This window comes from Halichoeres trimaculatus, unplaced genomic scaffold (genome assembly GCF_033239565.1).
Source record: "Halichoeres trimaculatus isolate MK-OKI-2021-1 unplaced genomic scaffold, fHalTri1.1 fHalTri1_scaffold_12, whole genome shotgun sequence".
In the NCBI taxonomy this organism is placed as follows: domain Eukaryota; kingdom Metazoa; phylum Chordata; class Actinopteri; order Labriformes; family Labridae; genus Halichoeres; species Halichoeres trimaculatus.
Genome location: NW_027437190.1, coordinates 17,423,486 through 17,450,436, shown reverse-complemented (window position 1 = coordinate 17,450,436; position 26,951 = coordinate 17,423,486). Strand labels below are relative to the sequence as shown.

Genomic DNA, 26,951 nt, shown 5'->3' with positions numbered 1-26,951 from the left:
ATCCGAGGACTGTGCAGCAGTGAAATAAGTTTGTTTGTGTGTGAGCGCCTCAGAGAGAGTCTCTTGGGCTTCATCCAGAAAATGTAAACCAAGAAACGTCCTTGTTTTCCCCTCAGGATTTTATTGATTTCTGAGTAGCGGCACTTCACACAGAATAGATTCTCAGCGCTGGAGTGTGGTTTGATAAAGCACATGCTGCTGTGAGCAGGGAATACGACAGCTGAATAGATAATACTGGTCTAATTTGTAGGAATCAGATCTCACCATATTTCCTGTATGTGTGTCTGATGATGTGGTATGTGTGATAGAGTTCATCTAGATGAAAACAACGAAAGGATGGAGCTATTTATCAGGGTGAAGAGTCCTGCGATTTCTTCAGTGCACACAGTAGTTTCGTTTTTTTTTTTTGTTTTTTTGTAACATGTTTTAGAAAAACATCCGGAGAAAACGGTAAAGAAAGGGACAGTACATTCTCATTTTCTTGCAACTACATTCAATGCTTTTGTTCTGTATGCTTTTTAGTTTAAAACTTGAACTTTGAAATTTGCATATGAAAGCTTATTTAAAGGAAAAGTAATTACTTCCATTTTTCAACAACAAGTTTACTGGAGGGCTCCTAAATGTCAAGTCATCCTTCAAAATACTTTTCCTCCTCTCACAGGAAATAATGAGTAGTTTCCTCTAAATGCAGAACTGAACTGTCAGTATACATCAGTGAAGAGAAAATGCAAAGCTCTGATGCATGACACGGCATAAACTGAAGCATAACAATGTGGTATAATTTCAGTAAAATCTTTTTTTTTGCCTCAGGGGTTTAGAAAAACTCAGAGTATGACAGGTAGATGGATAAACCTCTATTTCCCCAGAGCCAATTAAGGCATTTGTTGAAAGCCTGAAACTAAACACACAAACAGACAGACAGAAAACTAAAAATATCCTCTTGACAAATGACAAACCATGAGGGAACACAAGGTAAAGAAGAAAGTACTGCTGTGATCTTGTTTACTTCAGTCTATCAGCCAGCAGGAACAGAAACCCAAGCGAGGAGGAGAAGGGCAAATGTTTCTGATTGAGAGGTGAGCTGCGAGGAATAATAACTATGGATTGTTCCTAGCAACTTGCATGGTTTGAGACTATGCATTATGCTGAACTGGCTCAGCCAAATAATGACTTTATTATAATGAAACGTACATTATGTCACATCCCTCCAACATGGTGAAACACCACCTGTATACTGAACTCCTTCTTTTCTATGCTTGGGCTAACAAGGCTAAACGCTTATTGACACTCCTGGCAACATCACTGATATTAGTGAGTCACAGTTTATTAAACACACCTGGTCTCCTAGATGTCAATTAGTCACTGATCAGAAGCCTTTCCTCAGTAGTGGTACACAGAAACCTGCACAGGTGTTTTTAGTTATTTCAGCTTTTTTAGAACTGCTGCTAGGTCTTGTCAGGTTCTTGCTTCTGTTTACTGTGAGACAGATTCACAGCTTCATGGCTGCTGCATGCCATGCATAATGGCACAGGGGAGGAAGATTGCTTGATATTAGTGACAGTGGCACAGTATGATCGTTCCCAGCTGTAAGCAGCAGCAGGCTGAGAGGAAGGAGCTGCACATTTGCTGATGTTTTCGCAGATAACGCAGTTATATTTCCAAATGGGTAACCAGTTTGTGAGCCAAACAGCACGGAACATGAGATTGAATATATCAGAATTGCTATGACCCAGTTTGGGACTTTGGTTAGTTCTTCTTTAGCCAAGATAATCTAGCAATGTGAGAGTCTCATGGATCCAATCATGAATCTTAAACTCATCAGACTCACCCTGACAACATCAAATATTTTAGACAGTCTTTTTTTATTTAAACTGTAGTTAGTAAAATCACAGCTTTTCAGGCAGGACTGTAAAAAGGAACAAATATGAGGCGAGACAGGGACCATGCAAGGACAAACATTGCAGCCCCAGAAGCTAATATTAGCTTGGTTGTACTGTTGATAGAAAAGGCTGAGTTGCAGTCTCACTTTCAGTTCCACAGAGAACTTTACAGTGTTAATAGTCTCCCCAGACATTTACTCAGTGGACTTGTTCAGTCTTTTGCTTTTGATTTTAGTCAATCTAAATCATCATTAGTGGTTTGTAAACAGTCTTCTATTTATGGCTCACCCAGTAATTACAATATAACCCTAAAGTGAGTGCTGCACTGATCTTTAAACGCTGTTTTTGAAAAGATGAGACCAGAAATATTCTGTTAACTTTCTCTTCCTATTTCTGCTTTAACAGAGAATAAATGACTTCAGTAACCTGACAAAGCTCTCATCAGCAGAGGAGCTGATTCATACTTGTACGATCAGACACATGACTGCAACCAACCCTGATGGTTTTTCTGTAACTGCAAAATGTGTACAAACAAAACTTGTTTTTTAAGATTGGAGAGGACAGGAAGAAAAAGAAACACTATTACTCATTAAAACCCTTTTACTTTTACATATTTCCAACAGACATTGAATTGAGCTGTCAGTAATAGTGAGAATTTTCCCAAGAGGACCCAAAAACTAAAACATGACAGCAAATGCCTGCCTGCAGAGAAAATTTAACCTCTTATCTACAACAAAGTGCTGACTTTAGTCATGTGGGGCTGCAGGGAAATCAGCTGCCACGGTGACTGTGCAGCAAGGTTAGCTATGGGAGCCTCTAAGGGACACAAACCAAGGAGAACAGAGACGCAGGTATGACGTGTAGTGTGGTGTGGGCCATCTGATATAAGTGTGAAAGGATTTCAGGGGGAAGATAAGAGCAAAACTGTGACAGTCAATGGTATAAGATCAAAGTACATAAGAGAATAGCGGATATAAAGTAAGCGTTTCCTTGGAGATTATAGAAAAGAAGAGAAAATGATTAATTACTGTCTCTGATTGTTCTGAGGATCATGACCTTGTGGCGAATTTGAAGGGCTCACAGGAAAAAGCATCTCCTTGAATATCAAACACATCCTGCTGTGCATAATATTGTTATGGCCGTCTGTTGTGCTGGTGTAACTTGATTTATTCTGAGATCCATCTGTCTAGGTCCAGAGAAAAAAAACTGCAGAGATTTCCTTCTCATTGTTTTACCTTCTTACCGACACTGTTTTTAAAATTCATCTTTACAAAGTGTAACTTTAGCTGGACAAAGCAGGCTAGGCTAACTTTGGAGATTTACATATAATGAGGTTCCGATAATTGGACTCTATCATACCACTATCACATAAAAGGTTGGACTTCATTATCCAGTTTTTGAAATCATAAGGCTGTAGAGTCTAAATTATGGGATCCCTAGTGTATTAATCTGCACTAATATGATTAGCGCGTTTAACTAACTTAATAACTAGCATTAACACTTCTTTACGGACAGGGCAGCATCTCATTGTAACTTTTTTTGTAGGGTTACAGGTAATACTAGATCATTTAAATTACTTAATCCTGGTGCTTATGTATTTTGCCTTATCCTACTTTCTGCCTTTGTTCAGTTTGTCTATATTGTAAAACCTCCAGATAGGAACACTTACATTTGACCATAGATGTTAGCCAAAGCTGGGACCCTGTCCTGCGTAGGCTAACATTAGCAGCATCATCACTTTATTGTAAAAAAGGCAGTTTACACACCAGCAAGCATAGTAAAATGCCAGACACTGTTAAGTTGACCATAAGCAATGCTAATTTCATGCTATTAACTCCATAGTGCTACTTTAGCATTATATCAAAAAGTAAGCTATCAAATATATCATTAAGAACTTTTTTTAAAAGTGTGGTTTCAATTTGCTCTAAACATTTCAAAGGCAGTGTTTTTAACCAAATAATGAATGAAAATAAAGATGTCTCACTGGCTAGCTAGCTAAACAGCTAATAATGTGTATAGCTTACAATTACATGTCAGGCATTCAAGATGGAAAGATATCACAACATCTTTTGGGAAACTGGAAACAAGCCTTTTACATGTTTCATGTTTGATACAAGGACAAACTTTCAAAACATGAGAGGTCAAATGTCAAAGTAATGCCCACTGGACAGCCCCACAGTTAACTGCCTACCAACACTTAATGTTCATTTCCAGCCATTAAAACACCAGCACCAGAAAATCATCAGAGTAACCTGCAAATGTGCCATTAAGGTTTTACTAGACAACAAAAGCAACCCTCGTTTGGTTCCATGTCCACCAAGGACTGACATTACTGCAGCTGTGTGTGAATTAGCATTATAATAGGGCAGACTGAGCCCAGGGAGGATGAAAAAATGAAAAAGGTGCCCTTCTTTGTCCTAATTCAGATTCATGCAATCTGGGAGACAGTGTGAGGAGACCAGCTTTCAAGGAAAAAGGTGTTGTTCAATATCAGCGGGAACTACAAAAGCAATGAACTGGGAATAGAAAATATTCTGTCTGCATTTCAAACACACAAACTCGAGGAAAGAGGAAGACAGATTTAACCCTGTTTGTTCGACTCCCTGACTCCCTGAATCCGATCAAGAAGTTGGAGAACATTTTTGTTTTGGTTTCAGTTTGTTTGTTGATGCCCCCCAGATACAGTTTTCAGCTTCAATGGGAAAAAACAAGTCATAAAACCCCCAAGACGTCTCCCTCCTTCTCCTGGATATTGTTCCTCGTTAGATCTCTGGTTAACTTCCCCTCTAGATCTACCTCTCCATCCTCTGAGCCATGAAGGGAAACTGCCTCTATGTCATTTTCTCTCCCATTTTTCATTTCTCACCAGCTGGCCTGTGGGTTAAACCTTGTTAGTACAGACAATTTCACCGAGTCACTTTGGGGCTCGACACTAAAGATCAAAGAGGAACAGATGGAACAGCTGGAACTCTTGTCGCTCATTCATTCAATTAACTACCTGAACTTAGAAAGGACTGGCATGATGTGCTGAATATTTTAAGTGGATAAAATAGAAAAATATTTCTATCACATTTAAAATAATCCAGTTTCCTGTGGAAGTGCTGCATTAAACTCTTGCAGGACAGACTCCAGTTAAAGCTCTTTTTGAGAAGTTTAATCTCATCCTTGCTAATGATCTTTTCAGTGTTTAATTAAATGTAGATGATGCGACAAAACCCAGTCAGTATTTTATTTGCAACAGAATTGCTGCCTCATAATCTCTAATTACATGCCTTTGTCTTAGAGAGACTCCAACAGCTGCTGAGGTCATAAAGAGCCTCACTTCCTCAATGCTCCTTTTCCAAATCTGGCTTGAATGATACTAAAATACTGAGCATGTGGTCTCAGAATGTGCTAGAATTTCTTGTCTACATCCAACAGAGTATATCTTCAAGCTGCTACTCTTTGTCCCTAAAATGCTCACAGGCCATCTTTCTTTTCAGCGAACTATTCCAAGAAATGGTCTTCCACAGACTGTGCTTTCACAGCACACACAGTTCTCTGTTTCTGTGAGCATACATGAGCATGGGCTCATCTATTCATATGAAAAAAATAAAAGAATAAAACATGAAAGGAGTTGCATGAGACAATCACATCTGGCAGAATCTGCAGTCTCCTCAACTTTTAGTGTGTAACATCTCATTTTCTGGTTCAACAACCCCTGAACATACTACAGAAGTCAGCTCTTTGCAAGGATAATGGGATCAAGTCTTTGTTACCAAGCAACAAAGACTATACAGACAGAGAGTCAAAAAAAAAGAGGCTATTGTAAATATATTCAGCAGGTATACAGAAATACAGCTAAAAACTGAAGCTAAATTTTGGGAGTGGAGAGGCCATTCTATCCTCTCCACTCCAAATTTATAGAGGTGGTCTCTGAGGCCCCGTTTACACGTTTATCTGAAAACGCTAAAACGCAGTGAAAAAAAATCTGTGTTTACGCCGAGGTACTGAGACGTAGTAAGCATACCAGGTGGTGCTATAACTGTCTTGTCCGGAAGCAGCTTCTGGGAGATCTCCACCAAAGTAGAGTTGAGCCCATCATCCAGTGTTGCCAACTTAGCGATTTTGTCGCTATTTTTAGCAACTTTCTGGACCCCCCCCCCCAGCAAGAAAATTACAGAAAAGCAACTAGCGACAAATTTAGCGCCTTTTTTGGTGGTTGGAGGCTCCAAGCTCACGGGAAAAAAGTTTTAAAAAAAGCACTGCATTCTGTCTGTTCTCGTTCATGCACGGCCAGCTGTACACTACAGGGCACTAGAACAGCTCTGTTGACAGGTAGGCAGCCACAGGTTCACCCCCCTCCCCCCCTGTGGACAGAAAAAAAAGATTTGGCGACTTCTAGCTACTTTTGGGCGGGCCTTTAGCTACTTCCGATGCTGAGGAGTTGGCAACACTGCGATCAACTGGTGTTTTGGGGAATACTAAGTGCAAAAGTGGAGTAACATGCACATTTTGTATGAAGACAGTCAGCAGTTACAGCATATTGAGTAGCACAAGCACGATACGGTAGTTTGTGACGATCGTAACAACGTAACAACTATTGTCCTGTTGTATGAGCTTGCGCGAAGCGGAGTGTGACGTCAGCGTTTCCACTGAAAACGCTAGCTCACTGTTTACATGGCAACGGTGCGTTTCAGAAAAATCCCACTCTGGAGGCCGTTTTGAAAAGTTTGCGTTTTAGGTCGGCTGAAACCATTGTCGTGTAAACGGGGCTTGAGAAAACATTTTCTGTGGAGGGCTGAGCATTGTTATCTTTGGGGATAGACTTTGATCCTGAACTGTGGAGATTTGGGACTGCCACTGTTTGCAGTATCTCATCTTGATAGCTCTCTGCAAAGAGATTACCTCAAATGATGATGATGACAAGCCTCGTTTCACCAAGGAGGGAGATACTGCCCTACACCATCGCACTCCACAAGAAGCCACAACTTGGTGTTGCAGAAAACCTGCATAAAGTTTCCCTATTGCACAGGCCCTATTCAGCTCAGTCAAAAGGTGCATGTAGATTCTTGGAGCAAACACATAGTGACCACAGTATCAGGGCCCAAGCGGAATGTTCGTTACATGTTGCAAATGTTATGCATTTGCAACATTTGTAATGAACATGCATTTGCACATGTTACAAATGCATGTTAATTACAAAAGGGCACAATTTAAAAAGGAAATAAACAGGTTTTCCAATGATATGGTTTATTGCCAAGAGGCATTGTTATACTAAAGACTTAATCTACCAAACACAAACTGCCTTACCTTTTGTGACGTTTATTTATGATGAAGGTTTAATTGAAACATAGGTAAGGAACAACTTAATTATCTCCATGCACAACAAAGCAGCTTACATAGATTTGGCAGGTTAATTTAAAACGTCCAAATTTATGAACACAATCCAGAACACTGTCAGTGAACATGAGAACAACCAGCATGGACATACTGCAGAAAGCTCTATTAACCCTAAAGACAGCAGAGTATGATGATATGTCAGTGAGACGTCCAGCGTCCTCCCTCCCTCCCAAACCTGCATAAAAATAAAGCTTTGGCTCCAGGGGTCATGACGCCTCAGGGCAGAGTGATGATGGATGTTGATAAGCTAGAAAAATCAATCTGTCAGGCACCCTGTCAGTGAAAAAGAGAGTCTGCCAGCACAACAACCACTGATTCAGCTCCTTCGCAGCAGGAATGTACAGTAGGTAAGACAATCCCACAGGGTTTTTATAACGTGAAGGTGAGGATGGGAGCAAGCTCCAGCCAGGCAGGCCCCGGAGGTGAGAGCAAGAGGAGCTCTATCTGTCCTCTGAGAACAGTCACATCAGCACACAGGCTCACATTGTGTGAATCAACCCAGCCGTGCCACTCTTTAAAGGAGCGACTGAAACTCTCTGATTCATTCCACAGAAGGTGGTGGTGGTCAAACGTATAGCTCTACACCATCACTGGAGCCTTATTTTCATTTCACAGTATCTGCAGTTTGCACGTTCCTACTCTGACATTTCACATGTGCATGTCTGCACAAAATAATGATGAAATAAGAGAAATACTTTCTTTCTTGCAGACTGATTGTGAAGCCTCTGCCATGAGGCACATGAGGGATTAAGTGCTCTTTGCTCAGTGTTGACACTGTGGCACAGGGGGAGAGACTCACAGCATGTGGTCAGGATGCAATCAGCCTCTCAGGACAGAAAAATAATGATGCACTATTTGGATCAGCGGGCATGGAGGATCACATTGATACGCCTCATAATGACGGTCCTCTGACAATTTCCCCGGAGTCTGGATTCACATGAGGACGGTGGAAGTTAAACATAAGAAGACAAAGTTTCTGTATTACAAAGATAAATAATTTCCTCTGAGCCCTGTGCAGCTCAATCGACTCCCTGGAAGCACCACACAGGATTTCAGCAGTTATATCATATCCCCAAATAATTAACACACCAAGTGACAAACAAGAAGCCGCTGAAACAGCAGTTTATCTGTGAAACAAACTAATGATACTGTTAAACTGTAATTACAACTTCAGATTTTAATTATCACCACAGAAGTTACAACTCTACCCACTAAAGATGTTTTCAATCAACAGCAGTGTTACTGGTCTGACTGAGCACACATGGTGGGCAGTGACAGACTGCTGAGGATCGATACCAGCCCAGTCACTGTGGCCAACATTAGCATGTTTACATGCTCAGATAATTCACAGTTTGTTTATGACGCAGATCACATTAAAGGGAGTAAAAAATTGATATCAAGAGAAGTCTTTGTTATATTTATATATATTAATATTCATTGCTAGGTGCCCTGTTGGTCATGGCTGCCTTTTGCAGCAGCTCTCTCTTCTTTGTCCTTTTCTTTTAATTTTTTCGTCTCTTTTTCGTAATCTTTGTATTTGGAGTGGATCATTACTTTGTATGGCTTGTTTGTCTGGAGATCCTACATGTAACCATGGCTGCATTGTTTACATGTGAACTCAGCTGTTAGCAGCCTGTAGCATGTCAGTGCTAACTGGTGTAAGGCCTGATGTCTTCCCACAAGGTGAGGAGAAGGAGGTGAGGACAACATGCTGGCTCTCAGGTGTGAGCTAAGAAGTGACGACATCGACCTGTCCTTCCGTCCATCGTCATTGGGAACGTAACATCTATCTACAATAAGATGGACGAGCTAGTCATCCTAACCCAGCAACAGAGGGAATACCAGAGGGCAGAGTAGCATCATGCTATTCACAGACATGGCTAACAGAGCTAACATCAGACACTGGTGCCACATTGGTCGAGCTTTGCCTGCTGTTAGCAGACAGGATGTAGGAGACAGAGATGGAGCATGACTGAAGAAGCTCAGTCCTGGACCCTGTGGAGGTGGAGGCTGGCTGAACTGGAGAATGATGGACAAGCTGTCATCATCTATTTTCTTATGGACCTTTCTGCACGTTCTGTACACTGTCTTACTTTTGTTTTCTTGATTGCTGCTGTGACTTCAATTTCGTTGTACTTGTTACAATGACAATGAAGTTCTATTCTATTCTATTCTATTGTAGTAATTCTTAGTGAGCTCCCTTCCTTTGAAGATATCATAAAACTGAACTCAGAGGAAGTAGCCACTTGTACATCTGATAACACCATTTTCCATGGTAATTTTTTATGTTTATGTGACACAGGATCAATGAGCCAGCTGTTGGTTATAGTTTGTCACTGTTATCAGGGATACACAACAAAATGGAATTTCATTGATCGATATCCACATATGAGCTATTGGTTAACACGTCACAAATCAAAGTTCACAGCAATAAATTGAAGTTATTTTTAATGTGATAAAGCAAAGCTTTCTGACTCACAACGTGTATATTTTATGTAGTTGCTGAAGGCTGAAGATCATGCTTTTATCAGTCTGGTGCAATTACAAGCAAGACACCAGCTTCTCTCAGATTAATTAATGCTGTTTAAAGGGGAAAATAAAGATTCATATTGGATTTGGAAGGTTATACCGAAAAACACAAGTTTTGTCGATAATAGTGGATGACAGAAATTGGCTTCTCAGTGACCAATGCCAATAATCAAAGAGCAGGTGATGGTGCAGGTATCATGTTGCTGTTTTTGTATTTGATAAAACAACAGAAGCACAGGTCATTAATAATTGAATTACTCAATGCAAATTACTATCTAACATGCCTGGTTACCTTAGCCAGCAACATGCTGCAGATGAATTTCATGAATAAAGATTTAGAAAAATACACGTGGTTATTTTATAGATTCAAGAAAATGACACAAATTTATATCAGTATTTATGAATTTATCACAAATACTAACCAGATCACCGTCTCGATCCAAGACTTTTTAAAAGAATTCTTTATTATTGTGAGATAGGGCTGTTTTCACTATATGTGTATATAACTCCATGACAAATGGTCGAATTGCTTTGCAAAACAATACAAGTCAAGATCGTAATAATGTCTGACAGATGTAAAAGTACGATCCAGATCCTGGCAATATTCTGGATACTAAAATACAGAATATGAAATATGGACTGGGTCATCATAATTTTCAACACTGTCAGGTAAAAAAATATCGTACAAACCTGCAACTAACATCAAATTGTAGCAGACAGCCTACTGAAAGGGAGTATAACATTAAAGTAGGACTAAAGTGTCGTGTGACAATCACAATATGCTTGGCGGAGGTCTGTGCTCTCTGAGTGCTTTTCAAAATTTAGGCAAGCATTGACACTAACATACATTAAAGCTTCAGTAAAGGCTCCAAAATGACTTTTTGACCACCTCCCCCAAACTTTCCTGATGCATAGTTTTTGTGTTCAACCATGTATGTTTACAGACCCAGCTACAAATAGCCAGACTCTTGTCTTACTTATTTATGGACAAAGGAAGAAGCAGTAAAGACATGCCATCTACACAGTGGGCGATGCACACATATTCAACATTTAAGCATGTGGCGCTTAAAGTATTCTTCTGTATAGTGAAATTTACAGACTTGTTGTTTTACTACCTCAAAGCTTCATGGGATAGGTCAGGGATAATTTCAGCTGGTCTGCAGGGTGTCCCACAAGATTAGAATCATTTGTCTGTGATGAGACACGGGAGACTACAAGGCTCCTCTAAAAACAAGCCCTCAGTGATAAAGCCATTAATCCAGGGATCAGTTTGATGGAGCTGATACATTTGTTAATCTAAGTGTTTTCTTTTTACCTGTGCTTCTAAAAGGCTCTAAGTTTGCTTTTACCAATCCAAAATTCAATTAGTCATTCCGGGAAATAACAAATCCACTTGTAAGTGTGTTCATTTCACTGCTGTGGAGAAATACACAAGGCAGCTGGAGAAGTGGGCTCCTGGAGAGAACCTCATGTTCTGTAAAACATCTTCATCATCACTCATGTCTTTCCTCCTTCTCTCTGTCTCTGTATTGATCGACCCACTTCTTTCTTTTTTCTCTCCATCTGTGGGACATCCACCATGCCTCTCATCCCACTGTTGTACTGAAATCTCATGTTTCATAAAACCAGAATTCACCAGAGTACTCCCTGTACTCTTACACTGGACTAAAATAACAGCAAACATGACGTCTTTTATAATGTAACATACTTTACTCAAGGGAATCATGAGTGTTTGAAGTAAAGTAAACTGCAGACCTGTTGGTTAAAAGCACTAGGCAAGAACTGAAGAAAGGCTGGATGGTTTGGAGCTATCTTTGACAGGTTTACAGGTTGGCGTGATGACTGGCTATGATTGGAAACATGACAAATTATGTTCCTTAAAAGAATAACAATGACTGGATTATAAAATAAAGGGAACTGACTGTTTTGACACTGTATTTTTAGTCACACGTTTTCTCATCCTGCAGATATGACACATCGGCATTTCACCACACCACATGAAATCACAGTCAACTGCACTCATATTCAGAGCTACATGCGGCACCTGACATGTGAGTCTTTGGAAGGGAAAAGGTGAGAAAAGAGCCGGCAGCAGTGGAAGACACGTTAATCTATCACATGCACTTTGAGAAATCTATGTCTTTATATGTACACACGTGTGGTCCTCGCTGCTGTTGTGTACAGTAGCTTTATCCCTGCTAAAAGACTAATTAATCAGTTAAACAACAGCGGCATGTTTTATTGATCATTGACAGCAGATCTTTGCCTCTGCTCACTGGGAGGTTGGAGGTCAGGGGTCAGGGTCACCTGAAGAGAAGCACCATGGGAATAACCTTCTCTTGGCCACTGACCTATTGTGTGAGTGAATTGGTAAAACTGGACCTTTAGTATTGACTATCTCAGTTATTCTTTTCATTCAGGGGAAAAAAAGAACCTTGACATTACTAAATAAATAAATAACAGTGTTATCACTTTTACTGGATCTTTTTTTCCTGCAGCTTTGTATCAGATGCTTTAGTTTTGAGCTGTAGGTCAGTGTTAGTTGTGCTGTTTTTTATTTTTATAAAGTGTTGCAGTGAAAAGAAATTTGATTTTTAGCCTTTGAGATAAAAAACACTTAGATTATTTTTAATGGGCAGTTCCAGTGTTTCTTGGTCTCTAACTTATCTCACATTATTAAGTTCCTTTTTATCTGACAAAACCATATATTCCATATTTTAGGGTAAGACTCAGCTGTTTTTCTTTGATTTTTAAGCCTCTCAAAGTACAAATATTTTAAATAGTAAACTACATTTCCATCACTTACCTTGAGCAATAGCTATGGACTCGAATCTGTGCAGTTCTCGTAGCAGACAGGTACGTTCAGACGGATGAAGGCTATAAATAAACTCCTTGGCTCCCCGGGGCGAGTTAAGGGGCTCTACGGGCTCCTTAAGCGGGTGTGTGCCCAGCTGACACCGCTGCAGCAGCATGAAGGGGGGCACCTCTGAGGAGACCCGGGCCGGCGACGACACAGCGGGAGTTTTGTGACTGCTGAGACCGGCTGTGGTTAACCCAGTCCCGGCTCTCAGGGAGAGAGCGGGCCGCAGCGCTCTCCGCATGCAAGGCAGCATCTCTGGGGATGGAGGTGAAGTACAAACCCGTGGACCTGAGAGAGGATAGCGGAGGAGAAAACGGGCCCAGTTAGCATACACACACATGGTATGCTGTTTTATATAATAATTTGTAGTTACCGCTGCAACGATGCCATGAAAACATCCCACACATCCTCCATCTGGAGGCAGCCTGGGTTATTTGAGGGCAAAACGGACCTGACACCAACAAATACTCACTGTATACACTGATACTGATACAATACACATTACAGGCACCTCATGTGCGCTGACAACTGTGTCAGCGATGTACAAAAATCAAACTGCAACTTGTCTTATCGGACGTACCTCAGTCGATGCTACTCTGTCCCGTCCAACAACCTCCACAGGAAACCTTCAAACCCAGCAGCAGCCTGGCCGCTCACAGCTCTTTCTCCCCCGGAGTCAGATGAAGAGGGTCCTAACACTCACGGTTAAACACCTAACTGGCTGTACCATTTGTCCAATATCACATTTTTGCTAGCGTAATCCCAGCTGGCGTAACCTCTGTTTGACAGGATGGTGTGTGAGCTGTGAGGCGGATGGGAGGGCACCGAGCTGCCACGAAAATACTTTCCAATAGGAGCGCTGCTTTCCGCCGTGCGTAACTCTGACGGCACCGCCTCACGTACGTACAGCCGGAGCATCAGCACAATGGAGCTGTATTCATAGAAATACAAAGCATATAAAAAACCAAAAACATTCAGCCATTGAAGCTAGGATGTAAATAACATAAAATAAGAATGGGTTGCCTTCTTTCTCTACAAGGCATTAACGCGGGAACACACAATAATGAAATTCTAGTTGAGTCTGCTGGTAGTGAAACACCTTATCGTTTGCATACAGGAGGCTTCACTCCTTCTCAAAGGGAGTGTCTGTGTCTGTTGGGTGTGTTTCCATCCCTCCCTCTGTTGATATACACGTGGGGCATTTGAGCTATTCAACCAGAGTACAGTCAGTCCACACCCAGTGAAAATATGAAACCATGTGGAAGTTATTAGTTTCGAGAAGGAAGCCGGAGCTCGAGGCAGAGAAAAAGCGGGTATTTGGCTTCTCATCTCTTCACGTAGTTTCGAACTTATCCCAAAGCTCTCTGTGCCACAGAAGACGATTCATTGTTGTGGTTTCACTTTTATTGATTGGACAAGTGTTTTCAAGCCTCTGAGGAGGAGAGGAGTGATGTATTATCCGAGAACCAAGTTTGTCTGTTGTGTCGAAGCACAAACAATAGCGCCCTCTGGTGGAGAAAGTCACGAAACTCATCAGTTGCATTCTATCATAAAGGAGTGTTCCACTGCTGAGCTGACATGAAGAAGTCAAGGAGTCAAAATACGGTTTGTATTTTTTATTACACTGCTAAAGCTGTCATTACACAAAAAATATCAATCTTTACCCGCTGAGACAAACTGCATCACAGGCTGTTGAACTGTACAGGGACAGACAGAGAGCTCAACTCTCTGAAGTAGCTAAAATGTTTCGATAAAGGGGAAAAAAAATTAAACTAGAAACAGGGTTAAAGTGTATTTTTGAACCCTTACAAACTATAAGCTTCTTATTTTAGGATATACAGACATTTGGAAACTCTGATATAATATATATTTATATATTTGTGATAGCAATTTAAATATGGAACTTACAGGTTTATGATACATGGTTTAGACACATGGACGGCCAGAAAACAAAAACAAAATGATTCAGCAACAAAAACTGAATGCCAGTCCCCCAAACATTTTCACAGTAATCTTATTTTTGGGAGAGTAAAATTTTAATAGTATGCTGTTTTGTTTTGTTTTCCAAAATAAATTTAGCAGGCCTGCTAGATCAGCTGTTCGGTATCCATTTACCTCAAATCAGTCATATATACCTGAGGTGAAAACATTTTTATTCAGGTCTGCATCAGGGGGAGATTGTAGTTGTTTCTAGCTAAAATAAAACCCGGGCTGCTATCAGTCAAACTTTCAGCGTAGTCGATCCAATACAAAAAGATTCAGTTAAACCAGCCATAAAGTGATGATTCAGGCGAACACAGTCGGAAGAAAATGTGCCGTTTCCTGATGTGAAACCAAACTGGACTCAAACACCATTTCGCCCACAGTCTGAACTCATTAACTTAACTTTTAGCTGGAAGTCAAAGGGACAACTTTACTTTTACAAACCACGTGTGTGAAATAAGGGACATAGGGAAGTGTTGCACGAGAACACTTCACTGAACATGCATGGATAGATGAAACAAATCTATTACTCTGATATTTATACAAGTATAAAAATAGACATAGGTTAAGAACTAAAAGTCATTTAAAGAGAGAAATTGGGAATAAATTAAAATGTGTATGCTTTGACTTGTACAGTAAGTTAACATTTACAGTTTATATAAGTTGTAGTAGCCATGTTCTCACAGTGTGTGAACTGAAGTTACAAACATAACTCGAGTATACTAAATGCTTTCCCAAGCTGCAGTCTGAGGAAAGGTTCTCCAAAATCTGAACTGTATGTGTTGAAGTAAAGTTTAGAAAATAGTCAAAATCTGATGATTGATGAACATGCAACCTACATGCATTAAAGGTTCAACAGAACAGCAAGAAAAAGAGAATAGCATAACAAATAATACATTTCACTGATAAGGTTAAAACCAAAAATATCTTAACTCTTATAAAAATGTACTTACATTTATAGATTAAGATGAGTTTTGCGATGGCACATCTGTAGTCGGACATTTGTTATATAAGAACTTAATGCACAGCTGATTGAAGTATGGCTAATGAATGTTACCAAAAGGGAGAGTGTTAATATATAAACACAAACCACCGAGGAGATCCAAAAAGCTCATTTGGTAGAAACTGCAGAGGGAAGAAATCAGTACTGGGAAAATAGTTGTGAAAATAATACCAAACCGATTTGAAGGTAGTTTGGTGTTATGGTCATTCTAATACCTCCTGGTTAAAGATGTGAAACTTAATGATTGGAGCTTTGCGGGAAAACAAGGATAACAGCAACAGAGAACAAGAAAGAAACAAAAGAGAGGAGCACCATGCAAAATTATTTACACATCATGTAAAAACTACAATAACTACAATTTAAGTGTCTCTTGATGTCATGGAATCAACAGTAGGACACATTAGCCACACTGCTGTCTCATACAACCACGACTTTCACACAGTCAGGTCATTAGCTTTGTACTGCTGCCGATATTGACCTTTCGTATCTCGTCTATTTGAATAACAAATAAAAAGACAACTTCTATGACTCAGCATCCTCCTGCAGCCTTCAGGGCATCCCTCAGAGTGAGCAGTCCCCGCAGTCCTGGGGATGCCAAATGGCGCAATGTTAAAGCTTGGACACTGGAGTCGTTACTCCCAGATAAACCTGTTTAATGCTCGCCCGGCGCTGCGTGGTACTTGAATTTCTTGTTGTGCTTCTTCTGCCAAGTCAGTTGGCAGTTGGACTGCTTTTTCTCCCAGGATGGTATAACACACTCCCTAAACAATGCGTGTTTACATATAATATACAGTGGTTATATACACATGCACACTGTCCAACCCTTCAAGGAGAATACATGTTAGTAAAATACAGCTTCCTTGTCCTCTAGTGTGACGCAGCTCAGTCCTTCTGGTTATTTACTGACTTAAAACATCCTCTCGTGTTGCGTTACACAGCTGTGGGCTTGGATTTGCAAAAAAAAAAAAAAAACCTTTTAGTGCTGAGGCTTTGGATTGTTCTGGCTCGGGATCCAAATCATTACATTAACCACCTGACTTTACATATTTTCTGACGCATTGTAACCGAAAATTACAAAAAAAGGAACAACAGCAATTTTGTGTATTTCCTTTTCTGAATTACTTAAGACAGCTTTAGTGGGTGAAATTAAACAATATGAACTGATCGATGTTCAGGAAGTGTACTTAGTCCCTCTGAATAACAAAAGGAGCTTTTTGATTTGTTGATCTTGTCTGTTGTCAGCAACAATTCATCCATTGCTTTTGACCCAAAGGGAGAGCATTGCTTCAACAATGAACTAATGAGCCTTTTTTTTTTTTGATTATGGGATACGTGGTGCCGAGCGGTCGTTGGTGAGGGTTCTCTTAAGCTTGACTCCCTTACGTATCGCCACCAGCATGTTGCCATCTGACCCTTCCCCTCCTTCATATTGCTCTGTGTCACCCTGCAGGTGCTGCTGGTTGGTCTGGAGTACTGTGGGAGGGTTAGTTGAAGCCTGACCACTCCAGGACATCACAGGCAGCGTGCCAGCATCCCCTCCTCCAGCAAATGTGGGAGAATCTGGGCTTTCATCTCCACGTCCGGTGTCCTCTGCACTCCTGCTCCCATTTACAGCTCCCGGCATGTCAGGCACCGTGGGGATTTTCACTGGGATGACTGGTGTACGGATAGGGATAGGACCTGTGCCCACTATTGAACCTGAGCGCCGGGCAGAAGGTTTTGAGGAGGGGGTGCGGCGGATTGTGGCAACCCCAGGGGTGATGATAACTGGATTATGGCCGGTAGAATAGGAGCCAGAGGCATTGTGGGATCCAGAATAAAATGCCTGACCTGAACTTGAGCCTGCAGTGACAGAGCACAAATCAAAAAAAGATTATGAAGCAGAGATGGGACTTTTCTGACACACAGAATGAGCAGTGTAAGTGTAATCTGTACCTGTAGGGGTGGTAGGATAAGCCCCTGTGTGAATGGGTGTAGAGGGATATTGTCCTGCAGGGTAGGTCCCCTGTCCAGGGTAAGCGGCCGGCGTGCTGGGCAAGCCGGCTGTTGAGGCCGGTCGTTTGCTCTGGAACATGAGTCTGTAGGACTGACTGATGTCACTGTTTCTGGGGATGGTGGAGGACTTATCAAAGTCAGACTGCTGCTCAGGCTCCTGATCCCCGGCCATGGAGAAATAATCATAGTCTGAAACTAGAAAACACAAACAGGGAGGTCAACAGGGCACTGACTGACTGACTGACTGACACAACAAAGGATTGTTTGTGTCTGATCTGTGAAAGGGGTCCTACCTTGTGAGGGGATTGTGTCCTCTGAGCAGCAGGGTGTGTTAGTCTGTGTGCTATAGCCACTTGAACACTGGATGGAGTCTCTGCTGGACCTCTGGGTGTCCAGCTCCAGACCTCTGGACAAAGCTAGAGCCAGTTCCTCATGGGCCTCAATATCTGCAGCCTGCAGCCATCAAGCAGTGACATAAACATTCAGTAATGGGGTTTGAAGGTCTGACTGTCTGGACACGGCCAGATATAATTTGTTTAAGTCATTACAATCATTAGATATAGCTCATTATGTGATTAAATGAGAACATTACGAGTGAGAGGCCTATTCAATGTGGTTTGAATGTCATGACTGTGAAAACGTCAGCCAGCCGGGAGTTCGATGTGAGCTCTCTTTAAAGTGAAGAAACACATATGGAGATGAATGTACACTGACCTAATTTCATGTGCTCAGAGAAAAGTAATCGAATTATTCAAAATATTTTGTTTTTCATGGCAGTTTGCCATCAGCTGACCTCAACTACAAATGTTTTCAAGCGGTAAGATGGAGAACAGAGAGATTAAAGTGGACAGAGAGTCTGCAAAGCTTGTTTCCCAGCACAAGCACAAAGTGAGTCTGTTCCCACTTTTCTAGAAGAAAACACAAACAGTTCAACAAATCTGACCTTGAGCGGTGCAGTCACAGTCCTGCTCCTCTCCTCCACTGGTGCAGATGTTTGAAGAGCAGCTGAGGCTGGAGCTGAGGTGGGGACTGACCCTGGGAGGCCACCGTTACTCACACTGCCATTACTATCCACTATAGCTGGGACGTCCTTGTCCTTCTTCCTTCTCAGAGTGTTGACCATGGGCTGGTCATAGGGGCCTGGCTTAGCCCAGTCCTATAAAGAAAGACGTGTCAGTGTGGATAATACACAATCACTGCATCTCTTTACCTCTCTTTAAGTTCTTACTCCTAAAGGATAAAACTGATGACTTAAAATGATATCTGCATGTGAGGAGGGCGAGAACAAGATGATCAGACCGGAGGAATGAACCAACCTTCCAGCTGGGCACTCGTGATGAAGGCACCATGGGGGAGCCCATCGTGCAGTAGTTAGAGTAGTCCGGCAGCAAGGCCGAGGCGGGACGTGACCATGAGCGGGTGGGGCAGGAAGTGGAGGTGGATGATGAGGAGGAAGGAGGGAGGAAAGGGAAGGCGGTGCCTGAGCCCAAACTCCCCCCATTGCTGTGCAGGTAGGGGGAATTTGCTGGACTGTAGTGGTCAAAACCATTGGACAGCTGGATGTGTGTGAGTGTGCGACAAAAACAACAAAATACAATGGGATAAATTAATGAGAAGGAAAACGATGAAAACACAACCAAAATAACTCAGGAGAAATAACTCATAGGAACATAAAAAATAATTAAGAATGAAACAAAGGAAACTATAACAACACAACAACAAATGTTGATTGTTTGATATCCTGATGAGATGGAGGTGATGGACTTAACGTCCAGCCAGGTTTAGGTTTAGTGGAAGGAAGCTGTGGTGCATGTAACAGCAGTACAACAGACACTGATCTGGAGAGGGGTTAAGTGTGTTTCACCTTGTCAGTAGCGTGCTGTGTCGCAGTAGCAGCAAGAGAAGAGGGGGAACTGCAGTCACTGTGAAGCTGCCCAGTCTCTGACACCTCAGAGGACCTGGAACTGGGACAAGGCTGGGACAGCGAGGGCAGCCGCATGCAGGCAGTGAGAGGAGACCAGAGAGAAAGAGGAGAGGGAAGCCAGAGGGGAGGGGGCAGAAATTGAGACAGAGAGAGAGACAGGCATGTGCAGAGGGGCAGAAATGCAAAGACAGACATGTCAGCAGGTAGAGAGAAAGAGGGGAGGGAGAGGAGTGGTTTGTTAGAGTGCAGCTGCAACTTTTCCACAGGTCTCAGCAGTTAGTAAGGAGCACAGCCAAGTGACCATAAGAACTATGGGACAGGTGCAGAGGGGGGTCACAGCAGCATCAACTGCGTTGAAGCAAGAATGCATGGAGAAAGTTCTTCTTTCTTACAAATGCATGTGATGGTTAATAAATCATACTTCTATAGGCTTTTAAAGGGAAAAAATTATTTGTACATGGCTCCTCAGGAGGAGTTTAAGGCTGGGATCAGCTGCAGAGCATCACCTGACACCGTGTTTAAATTGTTTGTAAATGAAAACAAATCCACTTTAAACTCTTCAAACATTAAAGGATAAGTTCGGTTTATACAGCTTTTACATTGTTTATAGAATGAAGTAGAACAAAATACTCACCCAGAAGGTTTTCCTGATCCAAGCAGTGCTTCGGGAGATATTTAGATCCAAAATCGTGCAACTGACGTCCGTATAATGGGATCCATCGGGGCACACAGCGGCGCTCCTAAAACTGCATTAATCATCCAAAAACTGGTGTTTTTCACCAGTATTCCATCATGGTCCGCTCCGGGTTAGTCCTCTGCTGCAGTCTGTGTCACTCCAGACAGCGCTGTGTGGCTGTACTGACCTCTGAACTCACGAAGACTTTGTTTACGATTGTCCCTCCAAGAAAGGAGGAAGTGGAGTCAGCTCTCCAGAGAGAACTGCGCATGCGCAAAGGGGCAATCGTAAACAAAGTCTTCGTGAGTTCAGCGCTGTCTGGAGTGACACAGACTGCAGCAGAGGACTAGCTTGGAGCAGACCATGATGGAATATTGGTGAAAAACACGAGTTTTTGAACGATCAATGCAGTTTTAGGAGCGGCGCTGTCTATGCCCCGATGGATCCCATTATACGGACGTCCGCTGCACGATTTTGGATCTAAATATCTCCTGAAGCACCGCTTGGATCAGGAAAGCTTTCTGGGTGAGTATTTTGTTCTACTTCATTCTATAAACAATGTAAAAGCTGTATGAACCAAAATTATCCTGTAACTACAGAATCTACACTACAAATGAGGCAGGAAGAGAGCTGATTCCTGGGATTGAACTGTAAATGGGTCATGTATGGGCTTGCCAAACCACGCTCTCTGCATCATAAAAATTTGGACTCCAGCTCCACCGCTGTGTTCTGGACAGGAGACCTCTGGTTGCTGGCGCCTGACAAAACGACAGCTAATGCAGCCAGCCGCTCTTCATGGTTGATCTCAAACCACAAAACCCCACACAGGCAATCCCCCGGACTATTACATCGATAATTACCCTAAAGTCTGTGTCAGATGGGGCGATAAAAGTGACACAATGAGACCTGCTGGTAGAGACATGCTCCTGAGTGAGTGGAAAACATAGTGTTGACACAGTAATACCTCATTTTACTGTGATACATTTAATGATAATACGCCGCACAGTGAGATCAGGCCCCTGCGAGTTTAACCAGACCACAGTCTGTCACAGCGGCTGACTCTTTAATAGCAGGATGAGGCTGACCTGTTTTGCCCCAGGCTCGAATGGAGGCAGACTAATTTCCTGTGCATTTATGCTATAATAATAACAGTGAAATGACTTCACCATGATCACATGTGCTCACTGCTGCCAGATAACTGCCTCTCAGAGTGGCAGGGGAGATGTGTGAGAAAGAGTTTTGTGGATTGCTGATTTGGGGTTTTCTCTCGGTCTCTGACTACAATGACCTGTTAATCATACAGCAGGAAGGTTTTATGGCCTTGTTCTTTGCTGTAAGCTGAAATTATGGTTACTTGTGGGAAGCTGAGGGCTTTTTCTTACCTTTGTTTCAGCTGGCATAGGAGATGATGACTTGGACGACGTGTATTGGTCCTGTGATGAAGAGATAAAGCCCGAGTCGTGGGAGGAGATGCTGGAGAGCCTAGCTGGGGTCTGCTGGGGTAGCGTGGAGCTGCGGTACCGATGGCGGGGGTGATGGTGGTGGAAGAGGTGGTGTGAGGAAGAGGAGGAAGAAGAGGAGGAAGGAGAATGAGAGTGGGAGCCACTGGATCCCCTGGAGTCACTACTGTTAACGCTGTTCAGACTACTGTGAAGGGGGGAAGGGGTTGGGGATGAGGGGGAGGACCAGAGGAGGGAAGGAAAGTTTGGTGGTGACAGGCGGGGTGAGAGAGAATCAAAGTGCACCCAAAGACATGGATTGGAGAAGGAAGAGATCACAGAAATAACAAAGAGGGAATGAAGGCAGAGGAGCGGGGGGAATGTGGAGGAGACAGGGTGGGAAACGATTAACACAGCACACCAAGATGCAGCAGGCAGTGACTGAGGCCGATCCAGTCCAAACAACAAAACAAACCAACGTATGAGGCATGATTTCATAATGACAACAATTACAGGCAAGAAATCACAAGATTTCACGCCTTTGACACAGCTGTTTGAGAGTTTTCACACAGATTACGCTTGAAAACCAAAACAGCATGAACTAATTACTGTGGTGTAATAATTGAGACTTAATTACTGTGTGAATTCAAACTTGAAAGCAACACTGCTGAGTAACAATGAAATATGTACAAAAAAAATCAAAATTATGTATAAACTTTATTTTTTTTTAGCTTTTTCTTTCAAGTTTGTGAAACTGTAATTACGAAGCATCAAAATCATAAAAGCAGCTGTCTCAGAATGATTCAAGAAATGAATAAGTGATTGTTTGGAATCATAGCAAGCAAATGTCTCGCTTGGGAGTGAAATATTTTGATCGTTCTTTTTGAGTCTTTTCACAGACTGGAAGGCTTTTGATAAATCCCACAACCCAAAAATTCATGTTTCAAAGCTTTATCAGCACAAATGCGAAGCAATGCTCCACCCAGGCATACAATTTGCTCCTTTATCCAGAAAAGTTCAGGAAACCACTGCCAGAAGCAGAGAGGAGGGAGGAGAGTCTGAAGAGCATGGCTGCTTTTTGAAAGCTCTTTAACTTTTGACCCTTTGTTTAATAAATCTCCCTTTTACCATAAAGGCCACATTTTATATTTAAAACATTTCTTTCTGGCTTTTTTAAAATTAAAGTTAAAAATGCTAACTTAATGTCGTGAACAAATGACTAAAGCAGAATCAGTAAAGTTTAGACAAAGAATCTGCTGAATACTTCAGCTGAAGTTGACCACTGGGTGGCAGACATAGATTAGGCAACACTGAAGTTTTTCTCCATGTCCTTGTTGTCCACCCATGATGCAGATGTCTCAGGAAAAATTCACAGCCACAGGGAGGGTTTCAGATTTCTGAAAATCCTGTGAGAATGGATTTCATGCTATGATGTAACCTTTAACTTAGTATACAAGTGTTTCATCCTCATTCCTTACCTTAGTTCATGGAAATGGCTGAACAGATTAACTGTACAAATTGAATTTTCTACTTGATGTCATTTGTACATACACAGGTTTTATCTGTACAGTGGGTAGATGTGTAGCTGTAAGACTGAGCCTCCCTTCATTTCCATGTGGCTGTGAGTCTCACGATTGGCTGTAGCCACCTACCTGCACATGCTGGATTTCCTGGACATGGTGGTGCTGGGGGATGAGGGCGGCGTCTGATATGACCAACCATAGTCTGAGCCTTTCAGATCCAGGATCACCTGAGAGGGAGGAAAATATTAGTCGTACTAGTTGTTTGCAGCTGTGAAGATGAAAGACTCAAATCCACCCTAAATCCAAATCACAGAGCTTAACCTCAGGTCAGCTGTGCCAGTTTAGGTTTGTTGTTCATAGCCTGCCATCTTTATTCTTCCTCACCTGTTCACTCGCAGGGGGGAGCTTGTGCGGGTCAGAGGTCAGAGCTTTGAGGTCGTCAGAAATGGCTTGGAGGTGGGTGACCTCCCCCAACATAGAAATCTCCTCATCCTTGAGGAATAAAAGCAGAGAGTTCAGTGTCTCTGAAGAGCTTACACAATAACAACAAAATTCCTCCTGGGACAACAAGAAGAAACACAAAAAAGACTCTCTGACCTCGTCTGGCTTGTTGTACTCACCACAACAGGCTGAAGCATTGCTACAAAACAGCAGAACCTCTGCCTGTCCTCGATCAGAGCCTTCCTCAGGGCCTGTTTCTCTGTCTCCTCCAGCAGAATGTATTTATCACTAACGTCCTGCATGGCGCTGTCCAGCTGGGGCTGGATATCACCTCGACCTTGAAGACAAAGTGGAAACACAAACAAATACAAGAAAAGAACACATTAATGAAAGCCATTAAGAGATTACCAAGTAACAAAAAGGAAACATGTGACTGGCCTACTTTACGCTGAATAAGTATGACAGACAACGTCTTTCACTACAAGGCTAATACTACACAATATAACTACCGTAACATGCATGAAAATGTACAAACAAAGCATGAAAGCAATTTGGGGTTTGAGCTCTGAGTGACACTCTTGCTTTGAATGTTATCTTTTCCACTGTCGTCTCTGCTATCGTGAATGTGAGCATTTGAATGTCCACACCGTGTTTTGGATATCAGCTCCACACGAAAAGCCACTCATGTCATGGAAGAGTTTCTTATCTTTCACCCTTCAGTTTGCTGAAGGATTATCTCCTTTAGGTTAACCTGTCGCTTGTCTTCGAAAAACTTCAACACGCTCTGCTAAGAGAGCCAAAAGAAAGACCTTGTGTGTGTGTGTGTTTCTGTGTGCTTCAGGAATGACTTAGTGTGCATGGCCATCTGGTCCTTGTGCCCCCTTTGTGCATGTTTGAATATGCATGAACATCCAGGAGAATATCTTAGGACAATGCCAAGGTTGGCCTCTTACTCAGCACTGTGCGTGTGTGTGTGGGTGTGTTTCTGTGTGTGACTGAGAGGCACCCTGAAGCCAAATGAAGCCCTGGATGGAGGCAGGAAGGCTGGAGACTACTTGAGTGGACTTATAGTGGGCCTCAAAAGCATTATCTAAGCACTCCAACTGCTCTTACATATATACATGCACACATACACAGTCTTGACTTTGGTACATCAAGGTCAAACACGCAGGGAGCAGCTCTGAGGTTCGCCTGTCTGCTTTTGTGTATGAGCAAAGATAACAAACTGGCGTCTTCTTTCATGTGAGGCCCTAAATGCAAATCAGTATGAGGAAGACACTGATAGTTACAGAGCCATTTCATCCCCACTTCAAAAGAAGAACACAATGAGTGTGTATCATGTTGAGCACAGACTATGAGCTCTTTCCTCTGTGATATGGCAGTACAGTATATACATTATAAATCATGTGGGGAGCTCCGTTTCCTCTGAGACCACAAATACAGGGACCATAAACAATGGCTGCTTTGACTGGCAAAGCAAAGAATGGAAACTTCCTCTGTCACTACTCACCCTCTTGCATCATTGTACACTGCAAAAACTGAAATCAAAGCACGTGTTTTTCTCATTTTTAATACAAATTGTTTTGAAACTTACCATGAGCCAAATAATTGGAGGTTACAAGTCCAGAAAAGTTCCTCTTTTTAAATATTAAAAGAGAAAAATTACCACCCAGTTGCTCATAAAGGGTAAAAAATACTCTACAGATGGGGTGAGAAAAATGTGGTTGTCAAGTTTCTCATTTGATTTTTCATATGATGTCCTTCCTTTAGAGCTTTGTTTGGGAAGATATTTTTGATCAGGAGAACAACAAGAACATAGAACAAGCTCTGACAACTCGGACTTTTTTGCTTCATTTGAGTTGTTCTGATTTATTTTCCTGGCATTTTTTATCCACTTAATATTATAACTAATCCATTTGTAGGTTGGAAATTGTATTTCAGGCTCTATTTTTGTCATATTTACTCTCTCAGCCAGGTAACTGACTTTTTTTCTTTGTTAGCCGTTTTGATCGACTGAATTTTGGCGTCATGATGAGAAAGTGGCTGCAGGTGTCAGGCAACCAGCTTCTATTTCACATGTTCTGTTCTGTGATCAAACTGTTTGCCTGATAAAGGTCTGAGCACCGAAATGTAGCAATAATGTCATGTAAACCATGTAACCATGTCTGCATTGTTTACATGTGGACTCAGCTGTTAGCAGCCTGTTGCATGTCAACTGGTGTAAGGCCTGATGTCTTCCCACAAGGTGAGGAGAAGGAGGTGAGGACAACGTGCTGGTTCTCAGGTGTGAGCTAAGAAGTGACGACATTGACCTGTCCTTCCATCCATCGTTATTGGGAACGTAAGATCTATCTCCGATAAGATGGACAAGCTAGCTGTGCTAACCTAGCAACAGAGGGAATACCAGAGGGCAGAGTAGCATCATGCTATTCACAGACATGGCTAATGGAGCTAACATCAGACACCAACGCCACATTGGAAGAGCTTCACCTGCTGTGAGCAGACAGGATCCAGGAGACAGAGATGGAGCATGACTGTAGAAGCTCAGTCCTGGACCCTGTGGAGGTGGAGGCTGGCTGAACTGGACAATGATGGACAAGCTGTCATCATCTATTTTTTTATGGACCTTTTTGCCTTTTCCTTACACTTTCTTACCTTGCTTTCTTGATTGCTGCTGTGACTTCAGTTTTGTTGTACTAGTTATAATGACAATAAGGTTAAATTCTATTCTATTGTTGGCAGGTGTTCACCTTCAACTTGTCCAGTTTCTTTAAATAAGATGAATAGGTTGAAAGTCAAACTGAACACACATTTTTACCACCTCCAGGAATTTTTTAAACCTCTTTACAAGCAATTTAGGCATCATTTTTGTCTTTTAATATCTTGACATAAGATGTTTCTGGATTTGTCAAATAAATTTGGCTCATATTGTGTCTAAAAAGATTTTTTTAAACTAAAAATTAGGCAAATAATTGCTTTGATTTTTTTTTGACAGTGTATGAGACATCAGCTACAAATGACCATATGTTTTGATTAAATAAGTGTAGCTTAAATGTTGAACTGGTGAGAAATTACACTTATTATCATTAATAAAAAATGATACAGGGTGAAACTCTCCTAGGATAAGAAATATTCCCAGAGTATTAGAATGTAAAAAAGTTTCCAACTGTTAAAGAATTGATTACAAAGCCTGGTCTGGAGTCTGACACTGAGAGGAATGTGAGCTATGTGTGTGTTTATGGTGGTTCCTCCTATATTACACTATAGACACCATAATGAAGACTAAATGGACTGAAGGCTGGAAAAGTCCAAATTG

At 41.8% G+C, this 26,951-nt stretch overlaps 2 protein-coding genes across 9 annotated transcripts in view; both read right to left on the bottom strand.

Annotated features, from left to right (window-relative positions):
* LOC141801069 (transmembrane protein 65-like) overlaps positions 1-13,465 on the bottom strand; it is a 53,351-nt gene extending 39,886 nt beyond the window's left edge. Inside the window, exons 1-2 of the mRNA XM_074683966.1 lie at positions 13,232-13,465; positions 12,598-12,939 (exon numbers count right to left, since the gene is read on the bottom strand). Of these exons, the coding sequence (XP_074540067.1) occupies positions 12,598-12,904 (307 nt within the window). The 5' untranslated portion in view covers positions 12,905-12,939; positions 13,232-13,465. The remainder of the gene's footprint in view (positions 1-12,597; positions 12,940-13,231) is intronic.
* A 1,569-nt stretch (positions 13,466-15,034) lies between these two features.
* Positions 15,035-26,951, bottom strand: part of LOC141800708 (protein MTSS 1-like) — a 59,322-nt gene continuing 47,405 nt past the window's right edge. For 2 of the 8 annotated variants that reach the window (XM_074683433.1, XM_074683434.1), the window contains 10 exons: positions 23,815-23,972; positions 23,579-23,686; positions 23,324-23,421; positions 21,615-21,879; positions 19,497-19,607; positions 18,949-19,188; positions 18,576-18,788; positions 17,926-18,085; positions 17,573-17,827; positions 15,035-17,479 (listed from right to left, as the gene is read on the bottom strand). In XM_074683433.1, the coding sequence (XP_074539534.1) occupies positions 16,959-17,479; positions 17,573-17,827; positions 17,926-18,085; positions 18,576-18,788; positions 18,949-19,188; positions 19,497-19,607; positions 21,615-21,879; positions 23,324-23,421; positions 23,579-23,686; positions 23,815-23,972 (2,129 nt within the window). In that variant the 3' untranslated portion in view covers positions 15,035-16,958. The remainder of the gene's footprint in view (positions 17,480-17,572; positions 17,828-17,925; positions 18,086-18,575; positions 18,789-18,948; positions 19,189-19,496; positions 19,608-21,614; positions 21,880-23,323; positions 23,422-23,578; positions 23,687-23,814; positions 23,973-26,951) is intronic. The other 6 variants (XM_074683437.1, XM_074683438.1, XM_074683439.1 and 3 more) reach the window with 4 other exon arrangements.